This window comes from Centruroides vittatus, unplaced genomic scaffold, assembly GCF_030686945.1.
Source record: "Centruroides vittatus isolate TY-2023 unplaced genomic scaffold, ASM3068694v2 contig_2726, whole genome shotgun sequence".
NCBI classification, from domain to species: domain Eukaryota; kingdom Metazoa; phylum Arthropoda; class Arachnida; order Scorpiones; family Buthidae; genus Centruroides; species Centruroides vittatus.
Window position 1 is genome coordinate 359,562 of NW_027121735.1, and position 21,508 is coordinate 381,069.

A 21,508-nucleotide genomic window follows, 5' to 3' on the forward strand; every position below is an offset into this window, starting at 1 on the left:
CTTTTATCCATAAAATTGTATCATTAGAAATTAAAGAAAAGAATAATAATTTATAAAAAAAAAGAAGAAAAAATACATTCAACAAACTGAATTACTACAGTGTATAGATCAAGGGAGAGAGAGAAAAAATATGAAGTAACAGTAAAAATAATCAGAGGAGAAAAAAATTATCTAATTAATTTCTAGAAATTTTCTACAAATTTCCCATCTAATAGCTTATAATTAAATTATTCATTCTGTTAATTGTAACTTTTTAAATATAATTTTTTTTTGTGTGTAAGAAATTATTAAATTATTAAATAATTTCTTTGGGGTATGAAATAAATAAATAAATAAATAAAATTTTGGGTGAAAGAATGATTTAAATAACACACTTCAAGTGGGTTAAATCACTATTGTTTACAGTTAAATGGATCAATTGGGGTGAAATTTCTCTAAAAGTAAAAGTGAAAATATGTAAAATGTGTGAGAAAATGATTAAATTCGGGTGAAATTTCATAAAGTTAAATAAAAATCTGTTGAAATCTCAGAAATTAATATTAAAAATGGGTAAAACTTCAAAGAAAAACAAAATACAATAGATAAAATTGTAAAAAAAAATGAAAAACAAACATTATTTATTAATAGAAATATCATTTAAAATTATTTTGATACGTAATCCTTATATAAATACTTCCTTTCAGGATTAACAAAAGGAAAAATTAGAAAAAAAGTTAAAATAAAAAATAAAAAAATGGGAAGAATAAAAATTCACTCCCGAAATGATCACATTATAAGGAATGAGTTACCGAAAAAAAGTTCACGTTGACGAACGGTGACCGGAAATCCGGTTAGTTTGTGGATAACCATCCTCCGAAAGTTGAGGGAGTCAGTGTTTCGGGTTGGTGTGGTTAGAGTAAGATGCTGTCTCTCGTCACAGTCACTACTATAGTATTAACCGGTGAGTAATGCTTCGATTTAATAAATATTACGGTTATAAATCGACGTTATAACGGGTAAAAAACGTCACATATTACTATACAATTTGATTTAGCGTAATTATTAATTGTCATTTTCCCTTTACTTTAATTCGTCGTATCGTAATGACGTTTATATACCCGCGATTTAGCGTACGGTGTACGTTTATTTTCTACATTATTCACTTAATAATTGTAAATTTTAATTTATTGTACGCATTATTATTCTGTTAATGGGTGATATATGTATATATTTTTTTAAAAAAAACTGTGAAAGTAAGCGTTAAATTTATGGTTTTTTAAGCGTAATTTTAGTATGGAGCACGCGTTGACTGTGTAAACTTTACAGAATAATTATCGTGTGTGAGTTGTATAAGGGAACAATACATAAACAATGGAGAAAGAAAGTGAAATATCGTTATGTTTGTATATGGGCAATTTAATTAAATTGTTTATACTGCCATAAAAAGATCCAACGAGTCAGCTGGAACCAAGGTCTTTAATGACGTTAGCACTGGAAGATTTTTCAACTTTCACTTCTTGTATCCGGTCTTCTTTCCATTCTTCTATTCTTTTATTTAATTAATTATGATCAATTTCGATCGTGGCTCCTCCTTTAAAACATTACCAGAGATTCTCCCCTTCGCTCCGAACTTATTCCACCGGATCCGGAACCGTTTTGCATAGAGCCGATCACGTGAAGCCGTTGCAAAATTCGATACTGCCCTCGAGTAATTTATACATTGGCTCCATCTGTCAAATAATGAGGCAATTATTTCGATATGTTATTAAATTTTTATTGCTTACGACCCGTTCGATTCCTTAAATAATACTTAATTGCTTGGCGAGGGGGTGAAGTAGTAAGTGATACCACGGTTCACTCCCTTGCCCTCCTCTCTCTTTCTATTATTCTTTGTAAAATGGAAGATAGATTTACATGAAAGCCTTTAGTTTTTTCGTAAATGCCAACTGATCTTGCTGATTTTTTTCTTTTGTACTTTTATTTTTGATACCGCCAACGCCCCGTCTGTCAAACACTAGAGAACACAGTCTTAACTGGAAAGGCTTATTTTGGAATTATGCCAATGCTGTTGATTTTGTTAAATGTAACACATCATTCTTTATCTTGATGGGTTCAAATTTTAATCAAATTCTTTACTGAATGTTATTACTACTTGATTGGATTTATGAACTGTAAGAGTTATAAATGTCAATTCGAATTGTGGTGGAGGGGTGAAGGGGGGATGCTTCCTTCGATAAGAAGATGCGAATTATAATGGAATTTCTCGAATGTGTTTTATCAATAATGATTAATTTTGATGCCGAGGGTTTTTTTTCCGGAAGGATTGAGTAATTGGCTTTCATAATCGAATGTTTTCCCCCTATTCCCATTTGTCTGCTATACAATTATTTTACTTATTCGTGTTGAACTTTATGTCATTTCCAGTCGGAGCCGGATTTAAATTTGATGTATGCCCCGCGCTACAACATATATCAGGCCCTACGCTACAACACACAAGAGGCCTTTTCTCTTTTACCAAATAAACTGTCGTCGAGGCTCCTCGTAACGTCGTAACACGCTGCTGCCTGTGTTTAGCTCGTTACTTAAATTTGGCTCCTGTTTCCACTTATAAATTTATCGTGATTTTAATTATTTACTAACATAGAACAGTAAATTTGATTTATTATCTTCTCTTCTCCATTCGTAGTAATGCATTTCGTCTTTTCTAATCAAAGAAAATTAGCCATATTGTCGACTTTTGATTTCAGCTGATTGATATATTTCTAGACGTGTAACAGGATGCTGTAGCCGGATACTTGGAAAAACATAAAAGTCACTCGGGTGTATTGTAACATACGCATTAATCGCTGTTAATTTATATAATTGACAATAATTTAATGTCTTATTAAACTGTTCCCTGTTTAAATTGAGGGCCCAGTGTAGTTTAAAACAGCGTTAAAGTTTGTATTATACGTTTTAAATAATTAAATTTGTTTAAAAATAAAAAAGGCCTAAAAGATCTTAATATACGAGAAATGCATCGTTTGTAACACGTGTTTTTGAGGCCCGAATTTTTTCGGGCCTTGTGATGTGTCTTATTCAGAATTAAATTGATTATACTAACCACTAAAGATTGATTTAGTTAATGTGGGCTTTGAAATATCAATATAAATTTTTAAAACTAGAGGCCCATTTCAATATACGTTTCTGAGGCCTTTATTATATTAAAACAAACAAAACAGTATTTAAAAGATTGCATTATACATTCTAAATTTTAAAAAAATTGATATAAATAAAAGGGGTTTCCTTAGAGAAAGATTAATTTGTAATAAATGTTTTTGAGGCCCCGCAAAGATCTGAGTCAAAAAGCCCCATTGGCCTCTCCTATTTACAAATAATTCGATTAACTTGTGTTAATCACTCGTTTATTTTAACTTTCGTAAGTGTATCGACAATATAAATTTTTAAATACAAGCGGAGAAGGCCTCATTCCAGCGTTAAATTATATTTAGAAAAATAAACAAAATAGCGTTAGAAATTACATTATATACCCATTATAAGGTCTTTTTTTTACTGAGCTACTTAAGTGTGAGGCCTCAGCAAATAGATGCTTTAAGGCCTGTTCAGAATTATTATTATTATTATTGTTTTTTGTTATATTAAAGCAAAAGTTTCTGCCAAATGTCAAAAAAATAAAATAAAATTGGACATTGGACACGATTTATCACAATTTCTTTCTAACACGTGATGAATTTTTTTACCTTTTTTTGTGTGTCCTCTTCTACGTGTGATGCCCTGCTGCTAGTTAGGTAAATGCCAAGCCATCGGATGCCAGAAATGCTAATAATTTCAACTTTATGTAATTTGATTATAATGTTAAGTTAAAGTATAAGAATTATCGAGTAGAAGTAAGGAAGGGAAAAAAATCGATCAGTTCAAAATTTGAATAACTAAAGGAAGAAGGGGAGGTGACATTTTCGTGTCATTTAATAGCATTTTAAAGCGTTAAACTTAAAAGTTTAAAAATGGCAAATATTAAAGCGATAAATGAATATTTTTCGTAATCCAAATCGAATTTTCTTCGCTGAAGTTTTGTAAACTTTGTATTTATTAATAACTAGCCGCGTGTGCAGGGATTTCGAGGGCGTTTTTGGGTGCGTAGGGGAGCGTTAGGCAATTGCTTGGGACCCCATACCAATCTTAAAATATTTCCTCCAAAAAAATTAAGTGTCTGAAGTCGACACTGTACTTGGGGCCTCCTAATTTAAATTTGCCTGGGCCCCATGAAGCTATAATGTGCCAGTAATAAAGGATGGTTGTACTTTCAGTATTGTTTTAAGGAGTTTAAGATAGTTCCGCGTGTCTGGTGTTGTTCAGGCTTTAAGTGGGTGGGGGGATTGGTAAGATCGGGTTTTAAGTGGGCAGGGGATTAATGAGGTTGAAAAACACAAATAATAAATTGCTCCGGCTAAAGTTAAGAGATAGTGGGCTTTAGAGGAGACCCCTCAGTATTTTTTCTACGGTGTCAAAAAATATTCGTGCCAAAGTTGATGCGGATAAGGTTCAACGGCGTAGAACCCTTTATATAGCGCTCATACATACATATTTTGACTCGTATGTATAGCAATATTTTATTATTTTCACTTAAAAACGGGCGAAAATTTTCATTTTTTAAAGATTTTCTCGCGTTAAAATTAATTTAAATAGTGTTTAATTACAGAAATCTTCACTCTCCCCCTCGTCATTTCAGTCATTTCCCTTCGAATAACGACTTTTTTCCTCTGTACCACTCTTTAATCCCTCGTTTTCTACGATCGCTGCCGATTCGAAAGATTAACTACGAAACAATGGGGAAAAATAAATAAATAAGTAAGAAAAAATATAAATCTAGATAATTCCTCGACCTCTTCGCACCGTCATTGAGCCGAAGGATGCGAATAACTAACTTGCCAAAAATATCTCCCTCACGTGTCTATTGTCTATTAAGTCATATCACTTTAATATCCAGGATTTCTAGTGTGCACGCTCGTCTATTTTTACATGTATTCCAGATAACGAGACTGCAGATAAGACCCTTAAAATCCCGGTATTTAAAGTTGGAACGAACGGATTTGTTTTTCCTCTCCGGAGTGATTAATGTCTCAACACGATGCTTGTAGGATTCTGTCGTACTCGATTACGAGACCCAAGAATGTTTTGATACTTCAAAACTTATCCTTTGTTTTGTTTAATGTTTACACAGGCAATGTTTAACGTCATTTAATATTTTCCCTTCTCTACTTTTACGTCAAACAAAGATTCTTTCCACTTCCTCATTAGTGAATAATATAGCACGGCATTAATCTGTATTACTTCTATTTCTCGTGTTTGTCTTCTGAATAATGTATTAAGGTTAAATAGTAATAAAATGGATTAGTAGTTTCATAAGTTACAACAAAGAACTTTGATGTATTTGCTTCGTAACGTCTTGTTTATTATTTTTTCTTTCTTTCTTTCCTGCTCGTTTCCACATTCTTGATGTTCTCTAGCAATCGAAAATTACTACTAAATTTGAATACACTCGATAACAACAGTCTACTGAGAGTAGTGTGTGTTTTATATTTTAATCGGCCCTAGACTAGCTGAGAAGTTGGATTCTTCACGAGGTGAGAACTCGGGCCCTAAACGAGCTGAGAAGTTGGATTCTTCACGAGGTGAGAACTCGGGCCCTAAACGAGCTAAGTTGGATTCTTCACGAGGTGAGAACTCGGGCCCTAGACTAGGTGAGAAGTTGGATTTTTCACGAGGTGAGAACTCGGGTCCTAAACGAGCTGAGAAGTTGGATTCTTCACGAGGTGAGAACTCGGGCCCTTGACGAGGTGAGAAGTTGGATTCTTCACGAGGTGAGAACTCGGGCCCTAAACGAGCTGAGAAGTTGGATTCTTCACGAGGTGAGAACTCGGGCCCTTGACGAGGTGAGAAGTTGGATTCTTCACGAGGTGAGAACTCGGGCCCTAGACGAGGTGAGAAGTTGGATTCTTCACGAGGTGAGAACTCGGGCCCTAGACGAGGTGAGAAGTTGGATTCTTCACGAGGTGAGAACTCGGGCCCTAGACGAGGTGAGAAGTTGGATTCTTCACGAGGTGAGAACTCGGGCCCTAGACGAGGTGAGAAGTTGGATTCTTCACGAGGTGAGAACTCGGGCCCTAGACGAGGTGAGAAGTTGGATTCTTCACGAGGTGAGAACTCGGGCCCTTGACGAGGTGAGAAGTTGGATTCTTCACGAGGTGAGAACTCGGGCCCTAAACGAGCTGAGAAGTTGGATTCTTCACGAGGTGAGAACTCGGGCCCTAGACGAGGTGAGAAGTTGGATTCTTCACGAGGTGAGAACTCGGGTCCTAAACGAGCTGAGAAGTTGGATTCTTCACGAGGTGAGAACTCGGGCCCTTGACGAGGTGAGAAGTTGGATTCTTCACGAGGTGAGAACTCGGGCCCTAAACGAGCTAAGTTGGATTCTTCACGAGGTGAGAACTCGGGCCCTAGACTAGGTGAGAAGTTGGATTTTTCACGAGGTGAGAACTCGGGTCCTAAACGAGCTGAGAAGTTGGATTCTTCACGAGGTGAGAACTCGGGCCCTTGACGAGGTGAGAAGTTGGATTCTTCACGAGGTGAGAACTCGGGCCCTAAACGAGCTGAGAAGTTGGATTCTTCACGAGGTGAGAACTCGGGCCCTTGACGAGGTGAGAAGTTGGATTCTTCACGAGGTGAGAACTCGGGCCCTAGACGAGGTGAGAAGTTGGATTCTTCACGAGGTGAGAACTCGGGCCCTAGACGAGGTGAGAAGTTGGATTCTTCACGAGGTGAGAACTCGGGCCCTAGACGAGGTGAGAAGTTGGATTCTTCACGAGGTGAGAACTCGGGCCCTAGACGAGGTGAGAAGTTGGATTCTTCACGAGGTGAGAACTCGGGCCCTAAACGAGCTGAGAAGTTGGATTCTTCACGAGGTGAGAACTCGGGCCCTTGACGAGGTGAGAAGTTGGATTCTTCACGAGGTGAGAACTCGGGCCCTAAACGAGCTAAGTTGGATTCTTCACGAGGTGAGAACTCGGGCCCTAGACTAGGTGAGAAGTTGGATTTTTCACGAGGTGAGAACTCGGGTCCTAAACGAGCTGAGAAGTTGGATTCTTCACGAGGTGAGAACTCGGGCCCTTGACGAGGTGAGAAGTTGGATTCTTCACGAGGTGAGAACTCGGGCCCTAAACGAGCTAAGTTGGATTCTTCACGAGGTGAGAACTCGGGCCCTAGACGAGGTGAGAAGTTGGATTTTTCACGAGGTGAGAACTCGGGCCCTAAACGAGCTGAGAAGTTGGATTCTTCACGAGGTGAGAACTCGGGCCCTTGACGAGGTGAGAAGTTGGATTCTTCACGAGGTGAGAACTCGGGCCCTAGACGAGGTGAGAAGTTGGATTCTTCACGAGGTGAGAACTCGGGCCGTAGACGAGGTGAGAGCTCGAATCCTAGAAGCTGACGAACTATAGCTCTAGACTAGATGCAGAATATATCCTTTCCTTTGAAAGTTTCAGTAGTGCAGTAATAAAAATCTAATTCTTTAACTGATTGCGGGTCTTCTAAAACACAGATCCTCGGCAGTGTCTTGTTTGCCTAGAAATAAAAGCATCGCCGAGCGAGACTATTGTAGCTTCCTCGCAAGGACTCGATATATTTACTCTACAGTATTTTTCTTATCCTTTTCAACATTCTCAACGTCTTCTATCTATCGAACATCACTACTACCCCCGAATGCATTAGTATTTCGAGTATTAAGAATCGTTTTCTTCAGTCATATAAGACATGAATATTCGGCTAATGTTGAGTGCTCCAGTTTTTAAAGATTATCGAATATAATATTTGAATAAATATGTATATATACACACTTTGAATAAGACGTTTCGAAGCCATCAGCATAAAGGAAATAAAATATAGATAGTTGCAACAATAATGTAGATTATCGAGTGTTGCTTTCAGAAACTGATAGCAACGGAGGAAACACAACAACACGGAATCCTCCAGAGTTAAGTGCAGAGTGCATTAGTAAACAGAGTGTACTATAAAATATCCCTACACTTGTCGAATATACCGGGAAGTTTCCGGTGTCGAATTCTATTTTGATTTCTGTCATTCCGTAGAAGAAAAAAATATATAATAAAATACAGGGGGAAAACCCTAACTGTCCGCCCCGTCTTGGCGTGCATTAATCATAAATTTCTTACAGAACTATTAACAAAAAAATTGATGTTTGCTAAGAGATTAACGGGATTAGGGTGACTTTAAGGGAACTTTACGAAACTGTCGTCGAGAAATGTTTGTTTCCGGGTTATTTATGTTACTCCTTTTTTCCTTTCTTTTTAATTTATTTCATCTGGAAAACCTTTAAAGCTATCGAAAAGATGGGATTTTCTTTTTTATCCCCCTTGTATTGTTCCTCTTACAAAATTGTTTGGTTGTCGGTAAGAGGTCGGATAAGTATTTTTTTTCCTCCTGGATCGTTTTTTTTCCTTTCGTAGTAACAGCTTTAATGCTCTATATCGGCTGTTTATGGCAAATACTGAAATTTCGAATTGTTGTGATAAAACGATGACGTATATTCCTACCACCGGGGAAAAAGTTTTCTGGAAAATATTAAAAGAAGAAGAGGAGGAAGAGGAGGTAAACATTGTCATGATAACCTTTTCTATTCTATAAAAAATATTAAAAGGTATGCCAATAGTTATCGTAGAACGTGTTTGGTATACACAATATCTACAAAATTACATAATGGATAGGGCCCCTCTTTAGCACTGAGGCCTTTCCAAGTCAGGAGAATACTGGAAACTTTTACTAATATACTAGAGATCTTAGACAAACTTCTAATATTCATTTGACTTTTTAAAAACCCTATATATAATATATGTTTAGAAGGGCTTTAAAAAACTAAGAGAGGCCCTCCACTTGTCTTTCTGTGTGATTTTGTAATCGTTGCTCACATATACGCGATACTCACAAAATTATATATATAAATGATAAGTGGAAGGTTTCTTTTGATCTCTGAAAGACCCTATAAAATGGAAAATATTAGAAGTCTTTTCTTTCTATAACGAGGCCTCAAAGCCCTCTTATCTTTTTTGATGCCCGCAGTACGAGAGACAAAACAGTTTAATTTAACACTCAAATAATAGAATGGAACGAATAATTTATAAGAAATGATCTCGGAGGCCTCGTAAATGGGAGGCCCTGCGATAATTGGGAAGATCTTAGCATTCCTTAGCACGTCTCCGGTTAAGAAAAAAATATATATATATATATTTTTAAATTATATTAATGATAAACAATCTTACGTTTTCTCATGAAGCTCTTTCGTGTTTTCTGATGTAGTAAAATTAGTAGTTGCTGTTTTCGTGCTTCCACTTCTTCATGAAAAATTGGTGGCAATCTTTGTTTGAATTCCACTTTTAAACGTAGAAGGAGGAGGAAGAGGAGGAAAAAAAAAAAGTTAATGTATTATAAAAATCGTATATTAGCATTCTACATCAAAACTAAAAACACATTTTGTAAAATATTGAGAAAGATTATGGCTAATTTTAGATGGAAAAACGGCAAGACATAACCAAAACTTGTAACATCGCATGATGAAAGATCATGAATAGGTAAGCTGGAAGAGTGTTTTTCATCTCCCTCCCTTAGTCACGTGCCTGTTCGAATCTTTATCAAGAGAAAAATTATCTTAAACTTACTTTCTATCAGAATATATTTTATTTATTTATTTAACATATTTTTCTTTAGGAAAATAAAAAAAATAAATAAAAAAAAACTTTACAAATGGCATTTACGCACGTATCAAAGGGAATTTTTGTCATACTCTTGCTGATTAATGAGCGAAAATGTTTGGAGAACGTCGCAATTTAGATACGCTCGCTTCTTTACCAATGAGATTCTTTTCAATTAATAATACGTATGCAGGAATATCTTCTACCTCCTTATTTTTTTTAAATGTAATTTAATTAATATTTGCGAATCAATCGCGTGATTCGATAGGCAGAAACGTTTTGCCGAAGTTAATAACCTCGATTTATTTTCCCGCTTCTTCTTCTTGTTGAAAGTGTTTTAACCTCCCTTCCACTGACAAAAATGTAAAGGAAAAAAGGTTTTTAAGTTATGATACCGAATTGAATTGATCTGCAAACATTAGAGACAAATGGAATAAATAAATTGCTAACATTCAACATCCTCTGTCCATCGATCACTCGAATTTCGCTCCTAATCTTCCTGGAGTATATTGCATTCTACAACGTATACAGTCAAAGTATTTCGTATATTATACATGCATAATACATAAATAAAGTATTCGTCACGTATGTAGTTAGGATTTTAAGAGAATTACGTTGATTTATATTGGTTACTAAAGCTGATTAAATTAACGATTAAAGGCACGCAGGCTTGAAAATCCAGGAAATTAATCAAGTTATCTCGGTGCAACAGGATATTAACAACAGTTAGCCTTGTTCTTCTGTGCCTTCCATTGATCGAAAGGCTCTTAAATAATTAAATATTCGATCGATCTTCTTATAATATAAATTAATTTCTTAGATAATTACAATTTAAGTATTCGTAAACGTGAAGTCAAATTTATTAAGCATGATTAATCGGCCATTTTTTTAAAGATAATTTTCTAAATATTTAAATTAAAAAGTGATCGTTTTATCAGGTTATATAATTCTTTAAAAACTTTTATCTTTTATTTAAATTAATGCCTAAAGGAGAAGGATTTTTAGCTTATCAAAGAATCAATTTATCTTTGCAACAATCCAAGCAAAGGTCTTCTCATAATTGAGTCATAAGACCTTATAGGGATGTTGTTTATATCTTGGTACAAGGTCTTATCTCTTGGTATGAGTTTCTGAAGATGTTCTAGTGATCTTTGAATGTTAATATACAGATAAATCTTCGTTACAAACCGTAAACTGTTGTGTAGCTTCGTTTATTTTTCCGCGAATTACAAGTTATATTTAATTATACGCTTGCTGCAACATATTTAAATCACTCCCAAACAATATTTATTCCGTAAGCGGGTGTATATTATTTTTAAAAAAAAATCTTTGGAAACAACGTGATGTATTCTGTATACATGCAGAAGTCGAGACTAGAATATATTTCAAACTTTAATTTATTTATGAAGTCGGATTCGATGTGGCTTTCTTTAGGATCAACCGAATACGAATCTAGCTTCGGGGCTCCCTATTTTTATACAGTATATCATCATTTTTACACCTTTAAAAATCGTGTGAAGTAAACACCCTTATGTATGACCTTATATGTATATGGCTATTTGTATGCGCCATGTCGAAAAGTAAACAGCAAAAGGGGGGAAGGAAAGGAAACACACGAAGGTATTTTCTCCGTTCACGAGATAAGAATGCTCAAACAATATAAACCATTAAATTTCATAAATATTAACCGACAAATATTGATAAATGGTAAATTTCCTTATCTTTTATTATTTAGATTTTTAAGAGGTTCTAATGTATTGTGTTATCCAATAATACATCTCTTGCCTTCTATGAGCTTAAGCATTATTTTATATTTGTGATCACGTCATAACGTTGCCAGTAAAGAAAACAAAATTGATGAGCAATGTCATGTCCTTATAACCAAAAAGACGATTAATGCGCTATATTAATGATGGGGAATTCCGGTTATTTCGGGAAATAGCGCGGTCTTGCTATTGTTGGAATTCCTAAAGATCCTCTTTAAAAAAAAAAAAAGAAGAAGAAGAAGAGTAAACGGTAAATGTTGCCGATATAATTTGTCATCGTCCAGCATTTCGATCATTCTTCGCGTTGTAATCACGTTATGCCCTCTCTAATTAGTGATATTTTTAAACTTCTGCTTCATTTATAGTCACTCTAACGAGTGGGGAAGATGGCTTCCTCCTTCTTCTAACAAGTGAAAAATGTCTCCGCTGTAATTCTAAAAAAAAAGAAAATAAAATAAATGAAATGTGGAAGATAGTAATGTAAATACAGTTCGTTAGCATTCTGTGGGTCTTTATCATCGATGACGGAGTTAATCCTTCCTCTTTAGTTCCTACTCTTCTTTAATGTTTCCCTTTTTAATTTCTTCTTTAATTTCTTCCTCTGATTCCTCCTCCTTTAGCATTCTTTACATATCTTTATATTTAATATAACTTGTCAGTATCGAGGCGTAAATAATCAAATCACTCAGGGAAAAGAAATAGCTCAAGGACAAAAAGAAGGAATTGTAAAATAGGTTATCGTTCCCTGGAAAAATAAAATAGATCAGTAAAAAATACTCCTGGGAGTTTAGAAAAATAATCGAATAGGTTATCACTCGGAGAAATATATCAGTATCAATATAAAAAGATAGAGAGAGAGAGGGAGGAAAGAAGTAGGTATCGTTCGGAAACGTCTGAAAAAACCTTCCACTTATAGGCTAGAGATGATCGTAGTCGCAATAAAACAGGCAAATAGGCTATCATTGAGACGGTACAAAAAGAAAAAAAGGAAGTTTTCTTTTTTTCCTTTAAATTTACAAAAAGAGATATCAAATTTTATACTCAAATATATATCAGTACAGTGACTTCTCAAAAGCAAAAGAGAGTACAAAAAAAAACATTTTTTTTTCCTTTCAAAGGCTACCAATTAAGCTTTGTGTACATATTTCTATCGCATAACGAGCAATTAAACTAATAGTTTAAGAAGGGCTCTATCGTAGGAGGCATTTTTCGACCGGGCCTCACGTTAGCGGGCTTCAAAATCTCTTATATGTTAAGGAAACAGCTCTCGAAACGAGAAGCGATTCGCTGCTCGATCTCTCACAAGGTTTGCTTAATAATTAGAGAAATATAATTTGCTTCTATTAATTATAAAAATGAGAAAAATAAGCATTATGTTATTATTTAAAAAAAAAACAGGAAAGTAAATAAAGTTACACGAAACTTGTTAAGAAAACTAAAATCTTTTATAAACCAACTCGAAAGAATTTAATTAAAAAGTAACCGAGCTCGACGTTTCCTGAAAGTTAATTCTTTTTTTTTTCTTCTTCTTCTTCTTCTTCTTCTTCTTCTCTTTTCTTGTAATAAGTCATAAATACACAAGAGAAAAATCTTTGGATTGATTGCACAGTCGTTCCTTTATGTCTTTTCCCCCCTTCCTACAATAAAAGGGAATTTTTTCCCCTATTTTTTACAGCCTATTAACATCATTTTCAAGACCATCTAAGCAAGCTTCTTTCAACTAACCTACACCTGCTACTTTTTCCACGATTTTGTCAGATGCAAGCGATCAATTTATTTAACGTTTATACAACAAAATGCTTCTTCAAAACTCTAGAAATCTTTTACAATCATCCAATAACCTGTATACTACACGATAAAGAATTTAAAACTTACTCGAATTGTCGTCCAGGCAAGAGAATGTCGAGTACTTTAATGCTCTTTTCCTGAAGTTTGGAATTTTCGAAATTAATTCCGTTTTTCCTCCTGTATAAACTTCGTATTTGTATAGAAATGGGGTGGGTTTTTTTTAAATATATGACCGCTAGAACGCATTAAAAATGTATGGTGTTTAAAATCTGAATTTATATATATATATATATAGTTTATTGGTAATGTATATGCTATATATAGTTTTTAGTAGCGATTTTAAAATGGATTTTTAAAGGTGATATCGGATAAAAGGAAGCTTTAATTTTCAGTTCCGCTTCATAACACGCTCCAATAATAGCTACACTTCAATTCTGGATCAGCTCCAGAATGCTGCAAAAGCTTGATTTACTGTTAAGCTTTATATAAACAATTTATACAGCTTCGTATCTAGAGGATTTCTGTAAATAATAATTCACTTTATTGCTAGTTTCCTTTGTGATTTCTTCGCTTTAGACCCTATTTTTTATTTTTTTATTAAAAAAATAAGCTAGGAGCTAAAGCCCTGATTTTTGCGACTTAGACCCCTTTTTTAAAGCTAGGAGCTAAAACACAATAGGGTTAAATCACAATTTCAGCTCTTAGTATAAAAACCAAGAGCTAAAACACTAATTTTTGCAATTTAGCCCCCTTTTTTAAAGCTAGAAGCTAAAACACAATAGGGTTAAATCACAAATTTCTGCTCTTAGTATAAAAACCAAGAGCTAAAACACTAACTTTTGCGATTTAGCCCCCTTTTTGTCCCCAAAAAAAAATCGAAAAATTAATTAATTAGTCGAAAAAATTGCAAATTTCATCGAACCGGACGAAGGAAAAGTTCATTTTTTTTTAATAGGAGCATCCTATAAATCAATGTTGACAGATGTTTAAACACGGTACCAAGGACATGTAATTTTACGGAAGCGAAATATGATTTATAAGCTGATTATTCGAAGCGAAAACGTCAAAAATATCAATTTATACACGCCAGAGAGTATGAAAATCGAGTGAGACTCGAAAATTAATTGTGTGTACTCGAATTGTGAGCGGTTTTCCTTTTTTTTTTTCCCTTCTGGCCTCTTCTATGCCCCAGTTAACGACATTAACGAGAAGGAAATTAGCGGTGCAGATACAACAAAGGAGAAGGGTGGTACTAATAGAGATGAAAGGAGGTTTTCTATCTATTATGCTGTCACGTTGGATCGGATGATCTCACACGTTATATCTATCATATCTTTTCTTAATTCGACAAAACGCCTACGACGTGCCTCTTAATGGGCTCTTTCTTAATGGCTCCATTTTTTAAAAGTGTGCTTTCTCGTATATAAAAGCGATCGAATCTTCGATACTTCCCCTCCTCCTTGGTGTTTACGCATTAAAATATCACGAAAATTGTGTAAAATCGGTTTAAAAACGGCTCGAACGGGAAGGAAATCGGCCACTCGACACGGTTATTTTTAAGGCACGCGTGGCCAATAACGTTTATGCGTGCCTTAAAAATAATCGTGTCAAGTGGCGCCATCTGGTGGAAATGAGTTTGTTGCCGGTTTTATTTTTCTTTCGTCCCCCCCCCGCATCACTTGATGCGCCTAACTTTTTTAAGGTTGCTGTTCCTGGTGGGTGAGATCGAAAGAAGTTAACGAGTGCAGTGTTTATGCATGAAGTATTAGATGTATTAACAGGTGCTGTACTTAAAAGGCACGAAGAATAAACAAATAAATTTTCTATATTCTAATAATAGATGTAAAAAGTTAACTTTATAAACGAATTTTAATTTTATTTAAACGTTTTTTTTTTTTAATTAAAATATGCCTTATTGATACTCCTTATTTCGGTTGCTGTTCCTCTATACCAGCGCTGTCCAACTTATCATAGCCCACGGGCCATATTTTCTTCACCAAACATTTCGGGGGCCAAGAAGGTTGATAAATGAAAAGTCAGTTTATGTTAATTAAAAAAATATTTTATTTATACTAAAAAGAAAACTTTAAAATATCCGTAATATATTAATGAGAACATTGTGGCCGTAATTTTCACATAGTAAAATAATTTTAATAATAATAATAATAATAATTTAGTAACATAAATTTATTCATAGTAAAATGTACTCGCGGGCCGTATACGGCCCGCGGGCCGCCAGTTGGACAGCCCTGCTCTATACGAATGCATCTGCTCGTTACCTCGCTTCGCACCCAGTGCGAAGCGAGGTAATGAGCAGAAGGTGCATTCGTTTTGTTTAAATAGTGTACCTTTACGTCAGATTAACGTCATTAACACACTTTCTGACAATAAAACTGCAAGAATTGTATCATATTGACTTAACAGTGTATACATTATTAGTACAAAACGAATGCACTTGGAGTGTTTATGCGCGAAGTAAAGGATGAATTAACCGGTGCTAAACTTAAAAAGTCCGCAAAATAAATATAAAAAAAATCGCGTGTATTCTAAGAATAGATCGACCAATTCATAGAAACGGGCTAAAAAATTAACTTTATACACGAATTTTATACGCATTACTAACACTACTCGATGCTCCTGTTTTTTAGTTGCTGTTCCTAATACACCGAATGCCAGCGAAGTAACGAACAGAAGGTGCATTCGTTTTGTCTAAATAGACTAAACCAGTCAAATTGACGTCATTTCTCATAAGAAAACTAAAAGTAACGTCCGATTGACGTAATAGCGTACATTATACGTATGGAACGAATGCACTTGGAGTGTTTACTCAATAAGAGCGATGAATTAACAAGTGTTCTACAGAAAAAAGAAGGAAAAAAAAAACCACTTAAAACAAGCGAATAAATTCTAGAAATTCTTACAAATTTAATGCATATAAACGATGTAAAAAAAAATTACATTTAACTTTTATATACGAATTTTAATTACATTTAACACGTCTTCATTAAATAAATAATGTATTATCAGTGTAAATAATTTAAACTGGCCCGGAAAAAGTCAGGAAATTTTATTTAGATGATAAAATATTATTAAAAGTGTAGTTAATTAAAGAGATCAAAGCATCTCCCTTTAAAAAGAAAAGAAATTAATTTTTAAAAAAATTGTTTTTAATATTTTATACTAAAAATGTATGTCGCATGTTAACGTAATTTATCTAATTTTCTTTTCTTTCCATCCCTTTTCTTTAGTTAAATAAAGAGAAAATATTTGTTACATGTTTGGAATTTTTAAATTAATAATATTATACATGCCACTCCCTGAGTTTATTTTTATTTTAATAAAAGATGTTTTCTAGGATTTTTATTATTTTTTTTTTTAAAAAAAGATCAATAATACTGTTTGCTTTTCCTCTTTTTTTTATTTTATTTTATTTTTCTTTCTTCCTTTTTTATTTTTATTTCTAAGATTTACTGCTACCTTCTTCAGTACAAACGACGAGAGAATAATATAATTTAATGAGATTAAATTACAAATTACACGTTGCTTGAATTCTCTAGAATTTTTTGTAAATATATAGAGTTTATTTTCAGAAATTACACTTGTTTTTACATCAAAAAACTCAAAAATTTATTTAAATATAATATAAAGTAAATCCCGTATAAAATTGGATTTTTTAAAAAGATTTTCGTGCTGTACTTTATTTATAAAACGGAATATTTTTATTGTTTTCATTTACGTGGCCTCTCGAGCTTTCTCATCCCTCACCCCATTGCGGGTCGGGTCCACTCGTAATAAACGTAATTGTGAGCCGGTGCATCGCGCTAGTTAGACATTTGTCTAAGGCCCTCCTACGTGAGCAAGTACTATATATACTTTTTAATAGTTTGGTGCTAATTAAAAGATGGCCGAAGCAGCATCTGCCTCCCGCTCTGGGGATCCGGGTTCGAGTCCCGGTCGGGAATTTTTCGTGGTTGATCTGCGTTGAATACGTCGGGCCACGTCTCTGATGCCCCCCATTGTGGGTTTGGTAGGAACTATGATGGATACAATTAAAAAGGCTGTTTTTGATACCCTCAAGATGGAGAAAGTACTAATTATGAAATCTTGTGATAGGGCTTTACATTACGTAAACTTATGCGGAAGGGCCTGCAAATTTAATATTGTCTAAGGCCCACACGGGCATTTGTACTGATCATCTTATTGGGCCAGATTAGGTTAGCGAGGACCCTGAAAGCGCGAGATGCTAGGCAATTTGCCTAACATCTCGCGCTTTCAGGCTTGTTCGATACATGTAATAGGATCTTGTATAGTATCAAATATCGTGTGTTAAGTGTTTAACATTATATGAAAGGGCCTCGTGAGTCTAAGCTTACTTAGAAGGCCTGAAAAACTTCGTACTTACAACTCTTGATATCGATAAAATTTAAATATCTTAAATACATGCCAGTAAAAAACTGATTTATGTGTTTAAATAAGAATTAAGTAAAACGCATTTACTGGCAAAAATACATACATAATTTTTAAATTTAATATTAATTAAGGCTGTTATAAATTCAAAATTGCAGTTGTGATAGTTTTATTTTCGGTCTTTGTACAAAATTAGATAATGATAAGGTTAAAATGAGTTTGTTTAATGATGGTAATAGCAATAATGAAGGGTTTATTATGATAATGAATGATACTAATTATTGTTGCTGCTATCGTTGAATCCATAATAATGATAAGAGAAATAATAATTTTAATAAAACTTAAATAAAATATATATTTTTTTATTTTGTAAAGACAATACTAAAGAAGAAAAGAATGATTTTTAATTATTATTTTTAAATCCCTCCTTTAGTTTCTTCCTTTTTAATTTCTGCTTTTCAGTTCGTTTCTGTTTAATTCCTTTTCGTACAGTTACTTTAGTTCTTTCCCTTTAATTTCCTCCTCTTAAGACAAACTAAAGAATAAAAAATTAAAGGAGAAACTTAAGAGAAAGGAACTAAATAAGAAGTTAAAGAAGAGGAAATTAAAGGGAAAGAACTAAAGTAACTGTACAAAAAGGAATGCTCACCAGTGGCCGAGTGGATAAAACCGAACATTGGTCGTGGGTGCTTTCCGGGTTTTATTCACGTCAGTAACACCTAAATAGGGGGCCGGTTTCCCTTAGAACAGTCTTCCAGATCAGATCGCCCACGTGTCGTGCTGATGTAAACAAATAAACCAATTATCTTTAATTTTTTTCTTTAGTTTATTCTCTTTTAGTTTCACTCCTTTAATTGTTCTTATTTGGCTTCTTCCTCTTCAGTTCTTTCTTCAGCTCTAAGATATTTTTTACTTTTCATTTATGTTAGAATTACCGTTACATAAAACATATATTTATTATATTTAATATGTTTGTATTTTATTTAATTACATTTCTGTTTTATTTCATTTTATTTTTTAATTATATTTCCAGAAATATAATTTAAAAACTAAATTGAAATATTAAATGAAACAGAAATGCAATTAAATAACGTTAATAAAACATATAAAAGTAGGAGATTAAAAGTAGTTTTATGTTTTAGAATTTTATTTTATACAAAGTTATATTTAATTTTTCTAAACAAAAGTTGTTTCATTTTATATAATAATATTGTTATATTATTATATTCATTTGTATACATTCTCCTTCGAAATCGTTAAATGACGTTTTTACTTCATTTAAATTAGTTTTTAATGAGTTTTAATGAGGGACTTGTAAGTTGTACACATAAAATTGAATTATATGCTTTTACGTACAGCTATTATGGATTACGCGAGCTGTAAATCCCTCATTAAAAATTGTTATAAGAAAATTATTTAAGAAAGTTTTAATTGAACCTACTTATTTCTCTCTCTTTTCTCTCCAATATCCCTCTCTATTTTTTCTCTTCCACTTCCCTTCTCTCTTTCATTTTTCCTCTCACTTTCCTTTTCCTTTCCTCTCTATCCCTTTTCTCTCTTTTCCCTATATATAACTTTTCTGTCTCTTTTCCTTCTTTATCTCTTTTCTTTCCCTCTTCTCCCCTCTTTCTCGCTTTCCTTTTCTTTCTTTTCACTTCCTCTTCCTTTCTCTTTTATCCCCTCTCTCTTTTCTCTTTTCCTTCCTTTCTCTCTTTTCTACTTATCTCTTTTTTTTTTCCCCTTTCTCTTGTCTCTTCCTCTCCTCTAATCTCTCTCTCTCTCTCTCTCATCTCTTTCTTTCTCTCTCATCTCTTTCTCTCTCTCGTTTCTCTCTCTCATCTCTCTCCCCCCATCTCTCTCCTCTCTCTCTCATCTCTTTCTCTCCCCTCTCTCTCCCCTCTCTCTCATCTCTCTCTCTCTCTCTCCTCTTTCTCTCATCTCTTTCTCTCATTCTCTTTCTCTCATTCTCTCTCTCTCTCTCTAATCTCTTTCTCTCTTTTTTTTAATGTATCATATTTAAAATTTATAACAAAAATCATTAAATATCGGCATTTTTAAAGATCTCATTACTCTTGTAGAGCCCATTGTGAGTGAAATATTTAAAATATTCAAGTTTCGGGATGTATTTCTTTTAACCGATGCCACGTATAAAGATGTTATCCGTCCAAATTTCAATAAATTGGAAGAAAGAATGGTATATTTATCATTACAAATCCTCTTAAATTTAAATTCGAGATTGATGTGTGTTTCCGTATGCAACGATTTATTCCTTTCATAATGATTTATTACGCATTCTTCTACTTAAAAATTGATGTAAATACTTTACACTTCTAACAGATTTTATACATATGTTCACTTATTACTTACACGGGATAAACCGAAAGTCGGTTAACCTTGTTTTGAGTGTTACAAGTATGAATTTTATAAAATTAGTGACTCTTGGTAAGGAGATCGACTAAGACGACAATTTAGTTCTTACGAAGGTTATATGACGTTTCTGAAAACATTAAAGAGGGAGAAAAGGTGATGTTGTAATTTAATCCCGATACATTTTAAAGATACTTTACTGTAATAAAAAGTCTTATAGCTTACTCGACATAAATCATTTTTATAAGCACATCAAACCGGGTTATAAAAACCTGTCTAAGAGTTGTTACCTTTTCTTAATTGGTAGTTCAGTAAAGTACAATAGACTCTTCTGTAATTCTTCTTCTTATATTATTGACTTTTACTTATTTCTAAAACATGGAATCTTCATAAATAATTCACACAAAAGTCGCCAGATACTTGACTTTCTTTTTTAATAAAAAATTTTATATATAAATTTATCCAAAAGTCGGTTAATCGAGATATATATATATATACACAGTACATTTTGTTTTAAATTAGGAATTCAGCTTGGCTAATTGACTTTCGGACCAGCGTATATAGTCGAACCTCCAACAACGTCCAACCTGTAAATGACGGCCATTGTTTTAGAATGGTTGCTTTTTGAAATGAGTAGGAAATAATCTTCAAACAACCGCCATTTTTGTTTCTTTCCCCGCCAGTGGCCGTCGTTAAGAGGTTCGACTGTATATAAATTTACATTTTAATTTTTCAGGAAACCAAGTTAGAGAATTTCACTAGAAAATAGAAAACGAACAGATAAAACAATATTTTATTTTATTTTTTAATCTACAATTCGAAATAATTTCGTCAAAGATTACAGGAGCCTGTTTATTGTGTATATAAGCAGTAAGCTTAATACTTTTTGCAAAACTTTATTATTGTTTAAGAAAATAAATATTTTCTATAAAGTTTTCGTCATTATTTAGTTTTCTCTGACGAAGCTAATCCTGTTAAAAAGGGAGAAGGGGTGATAAAAAAAGGAAAGAAAGCAGGAAAAATATTTTCCTCAGGCAAGTTTATTGTCAAAACATTTGTTCTGCTTTATGATGAAAATCGATCAATTTGTATAAAGATGAAGAATAACCGTTGTGTTTATCAGGTATTTTTGTTTAGGAAATTTTCTTTTTCCAGAAGTTATAAAGTATTTCTTTTTTCTTTAAGTTACTTAAAGGAATTTGCAGTGTTCTCGGCTGTAAACACAACGCATGAAACGTAGGGAATTCTTCTTAATAAACGTAATATTTCATTTAGATAACCCGCTATTACGTTATCGAATGTATAAGGCGCACGTTTACGTCCTAAATTTATACAGAATAAAAGGTTTTTTTTTACAGGAGACATAACATTAACAGGGGGGTCACTTTAGGGGAATGTATAAAGAACACTTTTATATCTTAAATGTACACAAAATATAAG

The 21,508-nt window shown here is 33.6% G+C and overlaps 1 protein-coding gene across 1 annotated transcript in view; it reads left to right on the forward strand.

Moving 5' to 3' along the window:
• Window positions 1–825: 825 nt before the first annotated feature.
• Window positions 826–21,508, forward strand: part of LOC136971818 (xaa-Pro aminopeptidase 1-like) — a 53,959-nt gene continuing 33,276 nt past the window's right edge. Inside the window, exon 1 of the mRNA XM_067266318.1 lies at window positions 826–940. Coding sequence (XP_067122419.1) covers window positions 901–940 — 40 coding nt within the window. The 5' untranslated portion in view covers window positions 826–900. The remainder of the gene's footprint in view (window positions 941–21,508) is intronic.